The sequence below is a fragment of the Ambystoma mexicanum genome, chromosome 8, assembly GCF_040938575.1.
Source record: "Ambystoma mexicanum isolate Mex_15411 chromosome 8, UKY_AmexF1_1, whole genome shotgun sequence".
In the NCBI taxonomy this organism is placed as follows: Eukaryota; Metazoa; Chordata; class Amphibia; order Caudata; family Ambystomatidae; genus Ambystoma; species Ambystoma mexicanum.
Window position 1 is genome coordinate 1,267,464,497 of NC_090929.1, and position 18,912 is coordinate 1,267,483,408.

General features: G+C 46.4%; 1 protein-coding gene across 1 annotated transcript in view; it reads left to right on the forward strand.

Annotated features, from left to right (window-relative positions):
• CC2D2B (coiled-coil and C2 domain containing 2B) overlaps nucleotides 1-18,912 on the forward strand; it is a 2,924,037-nt gene that overhangs the window by 1,515,638 nt on the left and 1,389,487 nt on the right. The window contains exon 7 of the mRNA XM_069611382.1: nucleotides 9,739-9,909. Coding sequence (XP_069467483.1) covers nucleotides 9,739-9,909 — 171 coding nt within the window. The remainder of the gene's footprint in view (nucleotides 1-9,738; nucleotides 9,910-18,912) is intronic.

Consider the following 18,912-nt stretch of genomic DNA (forward strand, 5'->3'; position numbering starts at 1 on the left):
AGGATTGTTTCATAATATGGTTACTATAAACAAAGGAAGTTTCTTGGTATGCTTCTTTACACACATAACGCACATTAAAGTCTCCACCCATAATGATCTGTTCTGGATTTTAATGGGCTCTTATTTCGCTTAACACATTTGCCACAATTTCCATTATGTTCTGCATCAACAAACCTCCCAGAGGATTATAGATGTTAATTATAATCCAATCTTTCCCACTACCTGAGAAGGTGGCTTTTACTGCTAATGTGTTAAGGCTCGGTGGTATGATATGATGGGTTATTTATAGTGTGCTTAATATCCAGAGGTTTCTAAGCGCAGACCCGGGGATCGAACATGTGGTGCTCTGTGTTGGCTTGCGTTCAAGGCGACCACGTTGCCCCTGAGCTATTCTCCCGAGACTCGGTGCCTTAAGACTCTGTTTTTCTGCCCTGATAGAATTTTGTATACCAATTAGCAGCCCACCACTGGGGCGACCCAGTTTCCCCTTCTTAGCGAAGGAATGAAAGGTCTGGTAGCCATGTATATTGATTTCCAATGTGAGCCAATTTTCCTGCAACAGAAATATTTAGTTACACAGTAATTCAGAAAGGAGCCCAGCATTGTTCAACAGTTAGCCATGTTTCCGAATATTCCAATAGCACAACAGCCACCATCACTTGGTAGTCGCCCCATTGGCTCCACTACCCATCTTAGTACACCCAATAGATTCTCCTGAAATGTATGGATACTGTTTTTCCCAGCACCCCCAGCCCCTACTTCCGAGATTCTAGCTCAATGTATGCGACTCATGATGGCTTGAGAGGTATTGGCTGGTATTGATTCTTGTTCAATCAGGGCATCTAGTTCAAAGCCCTGCTCATAGAATCTTTTACTCTGTGCTCTGATCGTGGTTGCCACTTCTGCAGTATCACAATGTATCATGCTCATTGTGTATGCAGCATGTTTTATAGGCTCAATATATTCAAAATCGTTATAGTGCAGAATCCTTAATGGAAAATAGAGTGTATAGTAAGTCCAAAAGTTCCGATCTATTTATATGGTGCTTTGTTTTGTTGTGCTTAGTGTTCATCCTTTTAATTGTCACCTTTAAAGGGTCATCCCCTTGTCCTATAGTTTTTAGATGTGAGTCTGCCGTGTTCCCCTCTTCTTTGCTTTGTGTTGTGATTCCAGAGTTTATTGCATAGGGTGTGGGAGAAGCTGCTGGCATACCTTTTATTAACTCAACTGAGTTATCCTCCTCAAACATCCCGGACGAGTCCCTGCCGTGCCCTTCACTGGGGTTATAGCTTTGTGTGCGCTGATTTTCCTGCAGCTAGTCAAAGTTCCATGTGGCTTACTTTTGACCTTTTTTTTATTGTTTCTTGTTCACTCTCTTTATTTGTGTTTTGGGGACCTTCATCCTTGGAGCAGGTTACACCACAGGTTCTGTAGTTTTGTCCTCTTTTAAAAGTAAGTTTTTCCTTTGCCGCCTAAGCATTCCTCTCCGTTTTCGAGTCAAATATATTGAACCTTTATCATTCGTGTCGTCTGGATTAGACATATTCAGTATCGTATCATGTATCAGAGGAGGTTGCTGGGGTCTGCCTTTCATCATAGATTCAGATTGCTTTTCAGTAGGGTTTTCCACGTTCATGATTACTTCATTAACCACCCCTTTACTAACTGATACAGAGCTTTTTCTCCCTAGCTACTATTTCCAAGACTTTCTCACTCATTTTGAGTAGCACTTTCATAGCGCATTGCAGAGAAGACATTTGTGCAAGCATCTCGTTATGTGAGTTCGTAGAGATCGATGTTGCTCTTATTTCCCTTGTTTTCAAAAAGATGATTTGGAGATCCTTTGAGTATCTGTGAGTTAGCTGCACTTGCTGATGCAGGCCGAGGTAAACTCGTATTTTTCTGCACCTCGTTGTTAGGTAATAGTTATTGTGCTTCCACAGGGGCACCAACCACCTTGCATCTCTCTATTGACTTCTGTAAGGAATAGCAGAATTCAAGTAGTGAGTTGCTATCGATAGTGGCCAGGGAAGGATCCAACATGTCCACTTGATTATCCCCACCTTGCTCGCTACTTTTCTCTGCCATTTCCACCGTTACTACTTGTGTATCTGGTGCTTGCAGAGAGGTTCTCACACGAAAAAAAGCAATAATTCTCCCGGCCCCTGCACCATTCTGGGTTTTCCTTCTTGGCGAGCTTGCAATAGGTGAATTTGCAGGTATTGTCGTATTACTTTCCACACTGCATGTGTTATTTTTCCAGTATGGCAACTTACTGCGTAAATTGTAATGATTGGTTCTCGCACATACTTTACCCGGCATTGCAGCTATATTTAAAGAATCTCGACGTTACCGCTCTAGATCGGAGGTGACGTGGTCACCTTTTAGTAGATTTCCAATGTCAGCGTGCTCAACCTACTCTAAATACGTCAGTATTGGGGGAGGGGGGGAGATTATTTTGCAGGTTACAGTGAGAGCTATGAGCACATCCAATTTAACAGTTTTGCTGTTGGCTTACAATTCCAAATGTGCTCACTTACGCCTCTGCACAACCGCTCACTCTCGTTCCCTGGCAGACTGCAGGAGACTGTCCTTGGTGTTGGCGCCCTGCTCCCGGGTCACCGGAGCGGGCCACCGCTGTTATCGGGATCACCCGACATAACCTGTGCATCCGTCCATTTTGGACCCATTACTTAGCAATACTCACACCCTTTTTTCCCCCCAGAAAAGTGTTACATGAGCCTTGCTTGGTTTTTTGGCATAAAAGGCCGCAGATTTATTCTCCACAGATCATAAAACACACTGCACACATTAGTGGAGATACTTTGGAAGATGCGGCGACTGCTACGTGTCCGAAACCTGCTTCACCCTTGCTTTCCAAAAGTCCATCATAGGCCCAACTCTCCTAGCCCTTTGTGCCTGAGCCTCGCCTGCCCCTGCAGGTAACCTTGGGCGGGGAGAGTGCTGTTTCTTTGGGGGAAGCTGAGCCCTTGTTGTTCCCCCCCAGACGCCCCTGCCGTGTTAGGCTCCCAAGGGGCGCTGGGTCTGGAAAGGGCGAAGACCCTTCCCGCTTTCTCCTGGCTCTTCCGGAGTCTGTCTCTTGTGTTTGGTTGCCCAAACACCGCCACGCCACAAGTGGGTTACCGCCCTCTGTGGCTCCCCCCTGCCTCCTTGCTTATAAGTCTGATAAATGAGAGCAAATGTTCCAGAAAAACAAATCCAACCCCAGTGGGGACAAATGCACCCCGTCCTTCAGGAAATACTCGGGAGATTTTAAATTGATTAAGCCGTGCCTGATCTGGCCAAAGCCCCTGCCCCTGCAGAACCTGGCCATAGCGCCGTTCAACTTTCTTCTGGACCTCTCTACGGCTGCATGATTATCTGCCCCCCGCCATTCCTGCCTCGGGATTATCTCGGACCAGATGATTTCCGTGTCCCCCAGTTGACCTGCCAGCTCCTGTAAGGAGGCCATCATCGCCCGCATCAGTGTCCCTCTCCCTATGTTTGTCAGATCGTTCCCCCCCCAGGTGTATGATCAACAAATCCGGTCTCTGCTGCTTCGCCAGCAGCCTGTGCACCTGCCCCTGAAGCTGAGCCCACTTCATGCCTGGTACCCCATGCCACTCCACTCGAAACCTGCCGTCCGTCATTTCCTCCTGTTCAGCCGACCAGCTCGCCCCTGCCCTTGACACGAATGAGTGTCCTATCACCCAGATTGTCCGTTTCTCTTTCGGGGCTGCCGCTGGGAGGGAGAGAAGGTGGCATGTTAAATTATATTTTTTCGGGCCTGATATATCTCTTAAAACACCCTGACTTCCATCTGCCAATCTGTTTGATCGTCCCTTCACCCATACCCATCACCGCGGCAGATGTGGCCGCCCCAATCCTAAATGAGTGTGTTCCGAAGACGCCCTTGGTCTCCCCAATCCCTTCCAGAGCCATTTCCATTACCCGTCTGAATTGAAAGTGGCTTAATGCCGACCCCTCGTGATGGATGAGCAGAGGCGCCTCTTCTCTTGAGGGAGGCCTCACTTTTAGGAACTCTGCCACCGCCCTGACTGGGCAAATAGGGTTGCCCGCGATGGCTTGGAGGGTTACTGTGCACCCTCTGCCTCCTTGGTCTGTTTTAGACCGTCTCACCCACACTGCCAGCTGCGTCCCCGCGACCTGGACATCCTTTACCCTCAAAAACCCGTTCCCTTTTGCCTCCTTGTTTTCGGGCACTAATTCACTAATTCTGAAGGCCCCAAAAACGCCAGTGTGAATGCTGCTTTAAAAAGGGCCACCTCGAACCCTCCCCGGCACACCTCCTGCAAATGTGCCACGATTCTTTGGAGTTTGCCCACGTCTATGGGCCTCCTATCATCACCCTTATATGCTCCTTGTTTAGCCCACCCCTTCATGGCCGTCACTATGTAGTGTTCCTTGGTGGGATCCATTTCCCCCTTGAGTTTGTAGTGGTGAGCGATGGCTGCCAAGTGGTACGCCGTCCATGCCCTGGATTTCCCCTCGTGCCAACCCCAACCCAAAAAGGCCCTTACCGGTTGCTCCCCCTCGTTGCCCGCTAACACCTCCTGCTTGAATTGCAAATAGCGCTCCCAGCATGCCTTGTATCTGCTCGTGGTACCCGGGGCCAGCGCCGTTTGGATCAGTGCGCTCAGATTGCCCCAATCATGCCCCACCACTGTGCCTTGAACGTGGCCATCGTCTCGTCTGCTCCCGGGCAATTCCTTCGAAATTTTTCCAACTGCAAACGAGAGAGAGCATCAGCAGCTGTGTTCTGCACCCCTGGAATGTGCCTAGCTTGCACCTCAATGTTGAGTTGCAGCATGCATTTGTTGAGCACCCTTAACATCCGTAATACCCTGGTGTTGCTAGCGGAACCCTGATTAATGACCTGGACTACCGCCAAGTTGTCAGACGATAGCACGATTTTGCTGTCTTTCAGTTGTTCCCCCCATAATCTGAATGCAACTACAATGGGAAAGAGTTCTAACAGCGTGATGTCTTTGGTGACCCCTGCCCGGGGCCATTCCTCTGGCCAGGCCATGCCGCACCATTTGATGCCCAGGATTGCCCCGAATCCCAGAGCCCCGGATGAATCTGTGAACAGCCTGAACCTGCCATCCCTGTCCCTCTCCCTTCTCCACATTCGTACCCCGTTAAAATGGTCCAAAAACTTGTCCCACATGTCAAGGTCTTCCTGAACCTCCAACCCCAACCTTACGTGCTGATTTGCATGTTGTAACCCCACTGTTTTCAGCTCAACATTCCTTGCAAACACTCTGCCTACTGGGATGACCTTCCCTGCAAAGTTGAGATTGCCGGCCAAAACCTGGAGTTCCTTCAAAGTAGCCTTTTTCTTCCCTTTTAGCCCTTGGATGATTTCCTTCAGTTTTTGCACCTTTTCCCGAGGGAGCCTGCACTCCCCCTTTAAAGTATCAATTTCGATTCCCAGGAATGTTAGACAAGTCACCGGCCCCACTGTCTTGTCCCCTGCTAATGGGACCCCCATCACCTTCGTCAATCTCTGGAATGTGCTCATGAGAGCCCCACACTCATCCGACCCCTTTTTCCCCACAAAAAGGAAATCATCCAGATAATGTACCACTGCCCCCTTCCTGCACTCGTGCTTGACTGCGAACTCTAGAAAGCTGCTAAATGCCTCAAAATACGCACAAGAAATGGCACAACCCATCGGTAGACATTTATCAAAATAGTACTTGTCCTGAACTTTGAACCCAAATAAACGTTGGCTGTCTTTGTGGATTGGTAGTAACCGGAATGCAGACTCAATATCTGCCTTCCCCAAGACGGCTCCTTTCCCTGCCTTTCTTATTACTTCCACTGCATCTTCAAAGGAGGAATACTGTACTTTGCACAGTTCCTCATCGATCCCATCATTGACTGAGTCTCCCTCGGGAAAAGAGAGGTGGTGAATCAGCCGGTACTGCCCTTCCTCCTTTTTAGGCACCAGCCCTAAAGGGGATACTACCAGGTCCTCCAGCGGGGGTTTAAGGAAAGGGCCTGCCACCCTTCCCAACCTGATTTCCTTGGCGACTTTGGCTGCCACCACCTCTGGCATTGCTAATGCTGACCTGAGGTTTACCGCCTCCGCTCCTTTCTTTACTCCTGCACATGCTATCTTAAACCCCCATCTGAATTCTTCCCATAAAAGTCTGGCATCCTCGCTGTTATGATACATATTCAACCATGGAGTCATAGCTTGCAGTTTGACCGGAGTCGGCAGTCCCTCTTTAATGGCATTATTACACAAAAGCAGTTTTGGCCTAGACATACCGTTAGCCCCCTCAATCCCTCTTGACTTTCTCCCTTGGTTTGGGGCTGCTTTTACGCTTCCCCTCGCTGGTTGAGGAGTTGTGTTCCCTGGCCCTCCCCCCTCGGGGGTGTTTGAATCTGCATGTCTTCCCAAAGGGGCAGCCTTCTTCAGAATTGACCCTCCAGCATTCCGCTTGCTCCCCCTGGTAGCTGGTTCTACTGGTCCAGGAGGAGTGCCCGCGAAAGGACGCCCTCCCCCGTTTGGCGTATCATCCCCTACCCTTCCAAACTTGGGGTTTCTCCCCTGGGGATTTCTCTCCCCCCGCCCCAGGCTGGATCATCTTATCTAAAAAACCGCCCACATCCATTTCATCCCAAGACAAAGCTGGCCACACTTGCATTTTTAGACGAAACGCTCGGTCATATTGCAACCAGCCATCCCCACCATGCTTTAAATACAGGTCATGGATATATTGTTCATATGCCAACATTGATGACGCATCTTGTGGATACTTTTCAATCATAATTGATGTGTACACCTTAAAAGATTTCAGCCAATTGTGAATGGACGCCTCTGTTTTTGGTTGCTCCTTATCCCTCTTCTCTTTCTCCTTCTCTGATAGTTCTTTCAACCCGTTACCCAGAGGTTCCATCCCTACAAAATCCAGAATATCAATAAATTCCTTTCTCCACACCCTCTCTTTCACCGTCAATGGGATATGCCATGACAAAGAGTTCACTGCCACCCTTACTGGTCCAAACCCTGGCATTGTCCTCCCATACTGTGTCATCATGGGCCCCCACATCCCCTCTAGACCTCCATTGACACTAGGCCCCGGGGTTGGACCTGCCCCAGCCACCCCTTGGCCCCACCAGGCCGGTGCCTGTTCGGCTCCTGCCACGGGCCCTCCCCCCTGAGATATCCCCGCCCCCGTAAGGCCTTGCCCCCACCAAGCTGGTGCTTGTGCCACCCCTGTCATTGGCCCTTCCCCTTGGGCTGCAGCTAAACTGTGCCCCCCCAAGGGGTTAGGACTTCTCCCAGCCGTAGAGTGTGGACCTTGTGGCCCCCGCCCCTGGCCATTTTGACCTAAAGCATTCCCATTGTGCATAGTAGTGGGCCCGTGCCCCTGCTGTGCCACCCCACTTGCAACCGGAGAGTTCAACCAGGCCCCGGACCACTGGTTCGCCCCCAATGGTTCCCCACTACCTAGGTTCACCCCCCCTGGCAACCCATTGATACTCTGCATCCCTGCCTGGAATCCCCTTGCCCCCAGGCCCCCTGGTCCCCAAGCACCCCTTGGCTGTTGACCCATTGCTGTGCCGGCGCCCACATGATTAAATGCATTCACATTCCCGCTTAGTACCTGCCCCGCACCCCCGCTACCCCATGCCTGCATACATTGTATTAGCATACCTTTAACCGCCTCCAGGGATGCTGGCCCCTCTTCCCTTGCAGCCACCGGTACGGTCACAAGCGTGCTGGGTGGACCTGGTTCCCTGGTGGCGCCGCAGGTGCAGGTGCTGGTCTGGCTACAACCTCCTGTGCCCGCCCCTTGTTCTTTGCCCCCACGGTCCTGGGCTTCCTTGTCGCCTGTTCCTTGCTCGCCTTGGCTCGCTGAGTCTGAATCCTCCTCCTCTTTCCAGCTGGCTCTTCTTCTTCCTCGACCTGTTCCTCTTCCCCCAGCTCCTGCACCTCATCATTGTCTGGAAAAAGCACCGGGGGGCTAGGCCCCTGGCTTGTGCTTGCTCATCCTTCCCCTTCCTGCTGGTCCGCCAAGACCTCCATCCAATTGGGCCCATGTTTTGCGGCAGCCTGTTTGGCCATGCTCAAGAATGCAGCAAGGTCCATTCTCGTTGCTGTGGTTCCCCCTTCTTTGTTGGCCGCCTGCAGCCTTGATTGCTTTTCCCAATTGAGTGAGTCAACCTGCCCAGCCTGTCGAGTCGTGGCCTGCCGACTGTCCCTGGCTTTTACCAAACGGGGTGAGCCGTTGCGTCGCGGCCTGCCGAGTGTCCCTTGCCTTGCCGTGGGTGGGGCCCGCTCGTTCGCCGAGCCGTGGCTTCTCAGTGAAGAGCTCCGACCTGTTTACCCGTGTGCCGGCCCGCTTTGAGCCGTCGTGCGCTTCCTTGTGAGCGGCCGCGGCCTCCTTCCTCTGCCGCCGCCGTGCCCTGGCTTGCTGCTCCCCCGCCGATCGCTTGACTGGCTCTTTTCTTCCGCTGTTCCTCTTCCGCAGCTGGGCTCTCCCTCTGCGTCGCTGCCGCTGGCTTCCTCTTCCCGGCTTTCTCCCCGTAACGCCTTGCTCGGCGAGGGCTGCTTCCGCTGCTGGGCTCCCCGTATTCCTCACGCACGCCGACGTCCTTTGGCAGTCACAAACGAATTCCTCCAAAACGAATTCCTCGGTGGCAGGTCGGTCCCACTGCCAGGGGTGAATGATTTCTGCAGTGGGGCCCGCCTGCTTTAAAGGGGGTAACTCCTCCCTTTTCCATTGTCCCGCTTTCGCGGGCTTTCTCTTCCATTTGCCGCGCTCCTCCCTTCGCAGGCTTTTCTTGATTTTGCCGCGCTCTGCCTCCCTTCCTCTGAGGAGGGGGGGAGGGCGCTTTCGGAGGAGGACACCGCCCGGGTTATCGGGGGTGCCTCCTCCATTTTGGGTTTCCTCGTCGACACCTGGCATGGACAATAGAGCTACTGCCATGTGGCTCAGACACGGCAGGGGTCACCCTGCAGGCTCCGGATCACCGGAGAGGGACACACGGGATGGGGGCACCCAGCTGACCACCAAGGCCGGCGTTGCACCGACAGCTTTGGTCACAGGGCGCAATCCTTCCTTGGGGACAGTGTTACCCGGCAGGGCACGTTCTGGTGCAGGGCCCGCTACTATGCTCCCAGGAGGGGTGACACATAACACTTGGCCGTGCCACGGGTGTAATTTATGTGTAAACACATCCTTTCTCCCTTTCCAGCAATTAAAGGTATATCTGCCCAGCAAAAAACGGTCAGTAGATTCTCCTCTGCAAAATACTTCCAGCACTTTGTGCAGACTGCAGGAGATTGTCCTTGGCCAGTACTTTGCACCTGCGCTGTGCGCCACGGGCATACTTTATATGTAAATGCCTCCTTTCTCCTTTTCCAACAATTAAAAGGATATCTGCCCAGCAAAAATCAGTCGTAGATTCTCCTCTGCAAAACACTTCCAGCACTCTGTGCAGACTTCTCTGAATCAACTTTTTCAGTTGTCATTCCTCATCAGATTCTTCATTGACAGTGAGTAACTACTCCTTGGCACTCTAAAATGTCAATTTACACATTGAACTTCTCTATATCAAGATGTCTGCTTCACCAATACACATTCGGTTTACATAATGTCAAAAAATACATGAATAACGTTTATTGGTTATGCAAGCAATTACACTGTTCTTTGCACATTTAGACACAATAAAATGCATATTTGTTTGTGTTTTTAGCCAGTTGAGCCTGGCTCTGTTTAAGGTTGCTGAGCCCAGGCGACATTTAAAACCCCAGAGGAAAGAGAGAACAAAAATTCCAGCACAAATTCTCAATGATGGCGATGTCAAACTTCTAATCAGGATATCAAGAGCATTTAACATTCCAGTAAGAAAGCAAGATTTATTAAGGTAAGAATCTACATTGATATATTTTATAATCATGTTTAATTTATTACGTTATTTGTATTGTTTAGTTTGATACTGTACTCCAGAGGAATATTTGAAACTGGACCAAATACTTCTCACCGGAACAGCAGTGTCACTGACCCAGCATCCTTGTATATATGTGATTTATAAAAAGCTAACCAAACTTGGAAGCAATGGACTGCTGTATGAAGGAGTCAGACCCAGGGGTTTACAAGTTCAGGTATCAGTCGAGCTGGGATGGGTGGGAGGAACAGGGGAAGGGACTCAATAGGGGGAAAGTGCTAAAACTGAGCTGCAACGTACATGAGCCATGGACAGCAAAATTACAGCCAGAACTGGGAGATGATGCATTGACCGCAGCCATGTTTTCGGAGGTGGTGCAGTGAGAAATTTGATTGATTGGCATGCACATGAGCCCATAAGGTTGTCCGGGTATGACATTAGCATCTGTTTGAAGAGCAAGTATGTCCGACAACAGGCCACACCTCGTGGCATGATGGTGCGATTCGCTGCATAAAATCCAGAATAGGGGTCCTATGGAAACTGAGTGCATGATCAGCTCTTGTTATGTGTGTTAGGGAGAATTCTCCAGAATGGCTAATTTCCCTTACCTACTCAGTCCCTCAGCAGCTTTGCTGGAATTCTAGGATTTATTATTTTCTCCTGGTAAGAGTATGAGCCTTTTTATCCCACTCTTACATGTGTTTTGCTGTGTGTTTAACATTTTTGTGTTATAGACTATGGAGCCTCACCTACTCCATATGTATCATCTTTTTACGGTGTGTCACACAGCACCTTAAGTGCAGTGACACAGGGTTGTCTTTTTCAGACTTCCCACTTTAAACTTCAACCCTGGGGAAGTAAATCTGTTCTAATCGTACACCCCTTACTTCCAGTATCCAGTTATGCTCAAAGGATTTTCCCTTTTAAGGTAACGGGGACTAGGTGAGTGGTCTTATTTCCGGTGTATAGGAATGTATTGGGTTGTTTCTTGTTCTTGGTTCTCCCTTTTTTATGGTGATCTTGTTTTGGGTTTCCTTCACAAGTTTTTATTGGTTTAGGCTGGGTGTAAAGAATACTGGAATAGGAAAGTTCAACCATTTCAGTCTTATTTTGTTCTTTCTCACTAAGGGTTTGTACTAATGGAACTGAAGGGAGATTAATCATCTGATTTAAGGAACACCATTTTGTGAGGTGTCCATCACTTTTACAGGAGTATTACTTTTGGGCAGACTTAAAAGATGGTGTTATAACAGGTGTTAAGGCATGATGGAGGTCAATCGGTTCTGATGCAGATGGTGGGGGGTTAGATGATGACCTGTTGAGGCTCTTTAGGCCCTGAGCTCCGTTAGAGTTTTTCTACGTGACTAGGACGTCCCCCTACAGTCAGCACTCGGTTCCTGTAAATTAGTGACTGGGATCTCAGGCAGATGATACCTGTTTCTTCTAGTAAAGGATATTGCCTCTAAGAACCTTTCCCTTCTTCCCATAAGGAGTTTAACCTCTTCTTTGTGGGGCTTGATGGTGTGAGGGATAGGATATATTCACAAGTAAAATCATCTCTTTCAGATGAAATGAGGAGGTTTTCTAAGTCCTGGGGTTGTATCAAGATTGGAAGGTCCTTGCCTCTTTCTTGTTTTGTCTCCAGCCCAGTTTGGGGAAGGGCTTTCTCTGTGGAAGAGATGGAGAATTTTAATAAAATAGAGCAGAGAAGTTTTCGGCTCATGGGTTTAATAGCCTGGGGATAAGGCCTGGGTTGGATTCCCCCAAGGATGTCATTCCTTATCAACATGTTGTCTAAATATGGCTCAGTATTTTTACCATGCAGGAAAGACATTCTGTTTTCCCTTGTCCATTAAATTGTTTACCGGGACTCTTACCTCTTCCCTTCCTAATGAAGAAAAGAGGGAAGTCCATAAGTTTTCATAAACCAGATTTGGCACCATACAATCCTGGGGCAAAAAAGATGATATATGTTTCCCTCCACAATTATTCTTACGGGAGGAAGGGCTTGTGGGGTTAAAAGATGAAAGGTGACCTCTATCCCATAATTGGAGCATTTTAGAACTTTATAGTCTTCTGGCTCATGGAAAACAACCTGCTGGTGGATAGGAGGATTTTAGCTGGTTTCTCTTTACTGACTTTTGTCAGGGGCTAGCTTTTAAGGGAAGTTGTTCCTCAATCTGGTGTGGTCCCCAACATATATCAGTTGAGCTACATTCCACTCCTGACACCATATGTGAGACAGGCATGGTATCGAGAGACACAGACTGAAAAGTAACAGTTTGAAAACCTTTATTTATGAAACTTTGTGGGGTTGGTGTAATGCGTACCTGACCCTAATGCTAACAGGATTGTTCCCTCAACTGATGTTCCTAAGGGCCATCGATGTCCGTAAGTTCAAAACCAAAGTTCGTCTGTGTCTAAACCTATGCTTGCCCTCACTCCTGAACTAAATGTGATTGGGGTCCTCTTAAAGGAGAAATGGTGACTCAACAAAGAAATGTAAACCACAGCTGGTTTCAAGTAGTCTTACAAATAGGTGTATTTCTGTCAGTTCAAAATAGTTCAACTCACAAGGGTTGCTCTTGGAACCTACCATATAGGGCTCTTGCTATAGGTCAATAAAGTTCACAATGTGCCTGGGTCTCTTGGGGTTCCCTTCCCCAAGATCCAATCCTTCCAGTTCCAAACAAAAAGACACAGTTCCTGTTCAGCCTCTCAGGGTTCCTTTCCTCAAGTCTAGGCCTCTCTTCACGAAGATCAACAACGTCCTTAGCGGGCCACTTAGGGTTGTTTCCCCAAGTCTAAGCCTCTCTGGGTCAAATGATTTACAGTTTCTTAATTTACAAATAAGGATTCACAGTTCCATTAATCCATCCCAGGGATCCATTCCCCAGGTCTAGGCCTCACCTGCAAAAGTTCACAATCCCCTTGTGGACCTCAGGGTTTCCTTCCTCAAGCCTAGGCCCTCTGGTCTCAAACAAACAAACGAAGTTCCTCTTGTCAGGGTGTACCTTTCTCTGTACCGTTCTTTCACAGGGTTAGTATCAGAGACTTTCAAAATCGCTGTGCTCTCTGCTCCTCCCAGTTGCGACCACTCTGACCTCTAACCCCTCTACTTATTCTCTGGCACTTTTTCCTCTTCTGTGCCTCTTTCACTCTGTCATTACTTTACTGTGCTTCCTGCACACCTTCTTTTTCTGCCGTGCACACTTGCACCTTCTTCCCACCTTACTGTGCCTCTTGCACACTTCTCTTTGCTTTTCACCGTGCTCTCTTGCACCTTCAGTTTCACACTGTGCTCTCTTGCCCCTTAATTTTCCCTTTAACGTGCCTCTTGCACTCTCTGTATTTCTTTTGGGTCTCTTGCACCCTGTTTCTCACTTTCTGGTTGCTTTCACCCTCTCTTGATGGCCGTTTTCCTTCCCACTATCTCTTTGCTGTCTCTCTCGGTTTCCGGTCGCTGGCCCCCCTCCTTACTTTTAGGTCTCTCACAGCCACTCTTGGCTGTTTCCACACCACCAGCACACTTTGCTGTCTTTCATTACTTCTGCGCCTCTGGTGCACCTTTTCTGTAATTCCGCATTGCTTTCTTTAACCGCTTTCCAACTTTCACTTGTTTCTATCTTTCTCTTACTTTGCTTTGCTTTCTTTCACCGTTTTCCAGCTTTTTCTTGCTTTTGTCCCACTTTCACTCACCAGGCCTTTTCTTTTCACAACGCTCCTGCTCCCGCTCCAACTACCCGCATACTACTGGGTTTCTCTCTATCTCATGAAACTCACCACTAGTATTTCGGCGAGCAGGTCAAATGGATTTGGGTCGAGGACAGGGTCTAACCACCTGCCCCTGAGATGCCTCTGGGACATCACATGTCCCAGGGCAATGAACACTGCCCTAAACAAGGCTGATAAACTGCCTTCCATCCCACTTTGGCTTCCTGGAGGCACAGCTCCCTTGCCACGCTGCAGACCCTCACAAACACTGGGAAAGCTTCTCTGCGTCCCGCACTCGACCGGTCCTTCTGGGCTCCTCTTCTTGCAGCCTTCTGCTCCTTGGCCTCCAGCAACCCCAGCTCGCTCAGTGATTCTGGCAGAACCACCCTTTTTATACTCGGGTGAGAGTAAATTGGAGTCAGATGTGCACAGTTGGGGAAAGTGCCTGACCTTGACTGACTCTATTAGTGGGACAATTCAAAGGCGTAAGATGCTAAGCCTCACTTTGTATCCCTATGCTGTGTCTATGGGTAATCCTCATTGCTCCCTATCACCTCTTCCTCGCCCCAGTACTTATTGGAAATGGGGAGGGGGTACAAGACCCAATGGGGATTTTTGTCTATAGCTGACATTGTTATAAGGCTATTGGCAAAGGAGAGAGTGGAAACTCTGGTCCTGTTTTTATAAAATACTTGTGATTCCCTTTGTGTCAGATTACTTCCTACCCCCAAACACCCTAACAGGAGGGTACAGGTTGTTAGGGAGAATTCTCATTTTATGGCTAATTTCCCTTACCTAAAGCGTCCCCCAGCAGCTTTGCTGGATTTGAAGGGTTTGTTTCTGTTTACCTGCTAAGAGTGAGACTTGTTTCCCCACTCTTAGGCATTTTTGCTATGTGTGTTCTAGGCTATTTTTGTGTTTAATGCTTGTGGGATCTTCTCAACCCCATAGGAACCATCTTTATTTTATTTTTTTCTATTTTTTTTTTGGTTTAAATAAACCTTTAAAAAGAAGCAAAAATGGACAAGGAGACATACAAAACAAAACAATCATCACATCCTTGTAAGTTCCTTATTGCCAATTCAATTCATCATGAAGTCCTTCATTGGATCACATAAGCAAAAATAATATCAAAAACGATTACCCAGTGATCTATCATCATTTAGAAAAAGCATTAAAGCGTAAGTTAATTTTCTATTTACACCATGAAACATCATTTGCCACCAATCCTCGCTACTCAATGTTTGTTGACTTCCAATAAAAGCTGCCAAATATTTGTTTCTAGATTCTTGTAAGACAGTACAAAAAAGAACCAGGTGTTTTAAAGATTCTGTGTTTTTAAAACAAAATCTACACATGATGTCTTGATCTTGGCCGTTCGACCACACATTTAGTCTTTCCTTCGTCTTGAAAGCATTTAGACGAAAACACAGAAAAGTGTGCCTATAGTAAGAATTTGGAAAACGTTCAATGAAATCCGCACGTTCATTAAACCTCCTTGCTTCAAATGGAACGTCTTTCATCATATTTTGCCTTGATCTCCCTTCTTTTGTGTTGATCCAATCCAGAGTCCATAATGTTTTCTTTACCAAATCTGGATTGCACTGTAAAGTTAGGGCATCTGTATTGAGGTCATATAACATTCTATCATATCGTTGTGACCATTGACACAGGAGGGATTCTTGGTTCTTACTTTTAGGCTGATTTAGAATTAAGAACTGAGGTGCAGCATCTTGCATTATTATTTTGCGATATAATGCTAGAGTATTCCAGCAAATCTGGGCATTAAGGGATAACAATCCAAGCTCATATCGAATACAAACAGCAGCTGTTCCTTTAGGGATTTTGAGCACTTTGGTCCAAAATATATTTTCTAAAGAAGACCAAAGGTCACATGAGCAACCCAATGCACATTCTGCCCCAAACATTAACGCTGGGGTTGCTTTTAGTTTATAAAAATGTAAGACTGGAATTAGTGAGAATTTCCCGTATTTCCGGTTAATGATAGCAGCTTGGCATGCAAGCTGTTTGCATTTGGTTCTCGCTTTCTCTGCCCAGGGTCTATCATCAATGTGAGAGCTGATTTGCATCCCCAGATCTTGTGTTCGTTATGACTTTCAAAGCTTCCAGGCCCAGACGCCATGTACATTTTGTCATCTTTGTTAGTGCTTTCATGTTTTGTAATATTAAGATCTCACATTTGTTCTTATTGAAGCAGAGATTGTTGACATTAGCATATTTCTCTATGGCGCTAAGTTTGCGTTGTAGGCCGATTGGAGTAGCATCCAGTAGTAACAAATCATCTGCATATAGCAACCAGCCAACATGGGTGCCATGTAATTTTGGAGAAAATGCACAGGCTTCCTCGATAGAAGCGCCAATGTCTGATATGAACAAATTAAAGATGATTGATGCCAATGGGCATCCCTGTTTGACACCACAGCACGTCGGGATTGCAGTTGATAGTGTGCCAGCTTGATCTAATCGAATTCTCACATTTGTTCCAGTATGTAGGTCTTTAATGGCCGCCAGTAAATCAATAGGGCAATTCCAAGTTTTCATTTTTGTCCATAAGATTTCTCTATCTATGCTATCAAAAGCATGAGAGAAGTCAATCAGAGCCACATAGATTTTACTTTGGGTTCTTATGGCTTCCATTTTCATAAGATTTAAAATGAGTAGATTCAACCCACATCCCACTCCCTTCACAAAACCTGTTTGCCTATAGTCAATATGTTTGGAAGCAGAAACCCAATTGAGTAGTTTTTTTTGGAGCATAGTTGCGTACACCTTACCTAATACGTCCAACAGTGCTATTGGTCTATAATCATGTGGATTTTCCCTATTGCCTTTTTTGACTATGGGCACAATAACAGCACTTTTCCATGACGCCGGGGTTTCACATTTTGAAACGATCCTATCAAATAGAGTGGAACATATTTCAGCCCACTCTTCTGGATTCTGTTTAATAGTATAATTGGTGAGACCATCAGGTCCTGGTGCACGCGAAGCGCTCAATTTTTTCAGGATATCCAAAATGTCCGATTTTTTTAAAACAAGATTCCATTGTGTAGATTAGGCAAAACAGGATCTACAGAGTCACCTTTTTTACTATAAAGCTCAGTATAGTGTTTGACACAAGCACTCTCTGAAACTTTGTTAGTTTGAATCGCAATTTGGAGTCCACTTTCGTTATTTATTAGACTCCAAAAGTCGCGAAAGTTTTTGTTCTTTAACTTATCCATCATAAGTTCCGCGTCATTTTGGAACATAATTTGCCAATGCGAAATTATCCAGTTTTTATATCTCTGTTTTACCTGATTCTGCTTGATTTGGATATCTTCTTGGTCTTCTTTGTGTAGTGTTCTCAAATCTTGACGCATTTTTCTTTTACGCTGGCTCACTTCGAGGTCAAAAACATGCTTAGAAGTAAATTTGGGATGTTTCAGGCCTTGCTTTTTGTTAACATACTGTACCAATAGTGGACCATATTCAATGTTGGTATGTTGGGCATAGAACTGTTTAGCAATAGATTTAGTTTCAATTTCAGAGAGATGTAGTCTCACTCTATTGGAGTTGATATTGACGTTCCATCGCCATGAAGGGATCTTAATTGGAGCTCCCATTTGCATTTCCATTTTTACCATCCTATGATCACTTTGGGAGCCCTCATTAACTAACAACTCTCATATGTAGGTTGCTTGACACGTATATATAATCTAGGACTGATTGATGGTGTAGTCGGCTCCAAGTGTATTGGGCAGGTATATCGCCTTTAGTATTGCCATTTAGCATATGTAAGTTTCTCAACTCCCTCTCAGAACACCACTTGGCCGCAATTTTGTTATATGATCTGTGTTCATCAAGACAATTAATATTCAAATCTCCACACACAATGAGTTGCACACAGAAAACTCCTCTTAGACTTCATCAATAAGAGAAGTAACTTGGTCAATAAATGTGGTGGTTCCTGCAGCCATATGATTCCAATATAAATTTAGAATATGAATCGTGCCTTGAGATTGATGAAAAATTTCAGTTGTTTGTATGTAGGGAGATACATTTCTTGAGTTGATAATTCGAGCTCCGGATGCTTTATGAATCAATGTCAATAAGCCTGCCATGGGTCTTCCCTTGGGGTTGGCGATTGCTGAGTTGAAAGTAATCTCGTATGTGGCTGATAAGGGATTTTCTAAAAGCCACGTTTCCTGAAGACAAATAATGTCTAAACCAATCATCCAGTTGTTTTGAAAAATATGTCTAAAGCCTCTAGTATTCCATGTTCCAAACTTCAAGAAGGATGCTTCCCCAGTAGCATTATGTTATAAGCCACCATTTTTTGAGGTCCTTGTTGTTAATACTTCAGTAAGCCAATGCCAGTCATCCTGGGCTAGACTTGCAGTTGGTATCACTTCAGGGGCTTTATTTCCTGTACCACAACCAAACGTTATTTTGATTTGCTGTTTAAGCAGCCCGTCTGAAGACAATTGTCCAAATTCCGATGCCAGGGATGTCTTTTTTTGTCCTACTAATGCAGATTCAGTTGTAGTTGTGCTAGATGATTCACTGGAGTTCACATTTAGCGGTGGTGAGGGCTTTAGATTATGATCACTTCTCAGCTTGTCAACATATTGCGTGGAATCCTGCAAACAGTTTGGAGTTACTGGAATTTCAAAAATGTCAAAACCAAGGGATAACAAGATCCCAGTTGCTTCGAGTAATATGTTGTAAACAATTTTTGACCTTAAATGTAGAATCACTTTGTCATTTTTAGTCTCTCCTGTGAATTCTACTATTTTTAAGTCATCAGTTGTGATTGTGCGAAGACTGGGAATATGATGAAACAATTGGAGCCCATTTTGTCGATTAAGAATAAGATTGTCAGTGCTTACAAGACGTTCTAGCCCCAGTTTGAAGGTGAGTAGATGTCTCGTTTCAGGTTTCCTCACGTCTTTTAATTGGGACATGACATTAGAAGTTATGCCATCAATTTCTTTTTTGCGGAAATTCCATATCACGTTTCGTCGTCAATTTTCGCTGATAATGGAAATGAATTGCCGCTTTGTTTGAGCACAATGACACAGATCGCACAGGCATATTGTCCACAGCCACATTGGACTAAATTCCAGAGGCGTCCTGTTGTTTATGCCCATGTTCTTGATCAAAATTTACCCAGCTCTCACTAGAGGTTTTCGTCATCAGTGACATTTTTTCTATAGCGCCATGAGACATGGAGATTGATTAAGGTGTAGCGCAACCGTTTCTGAT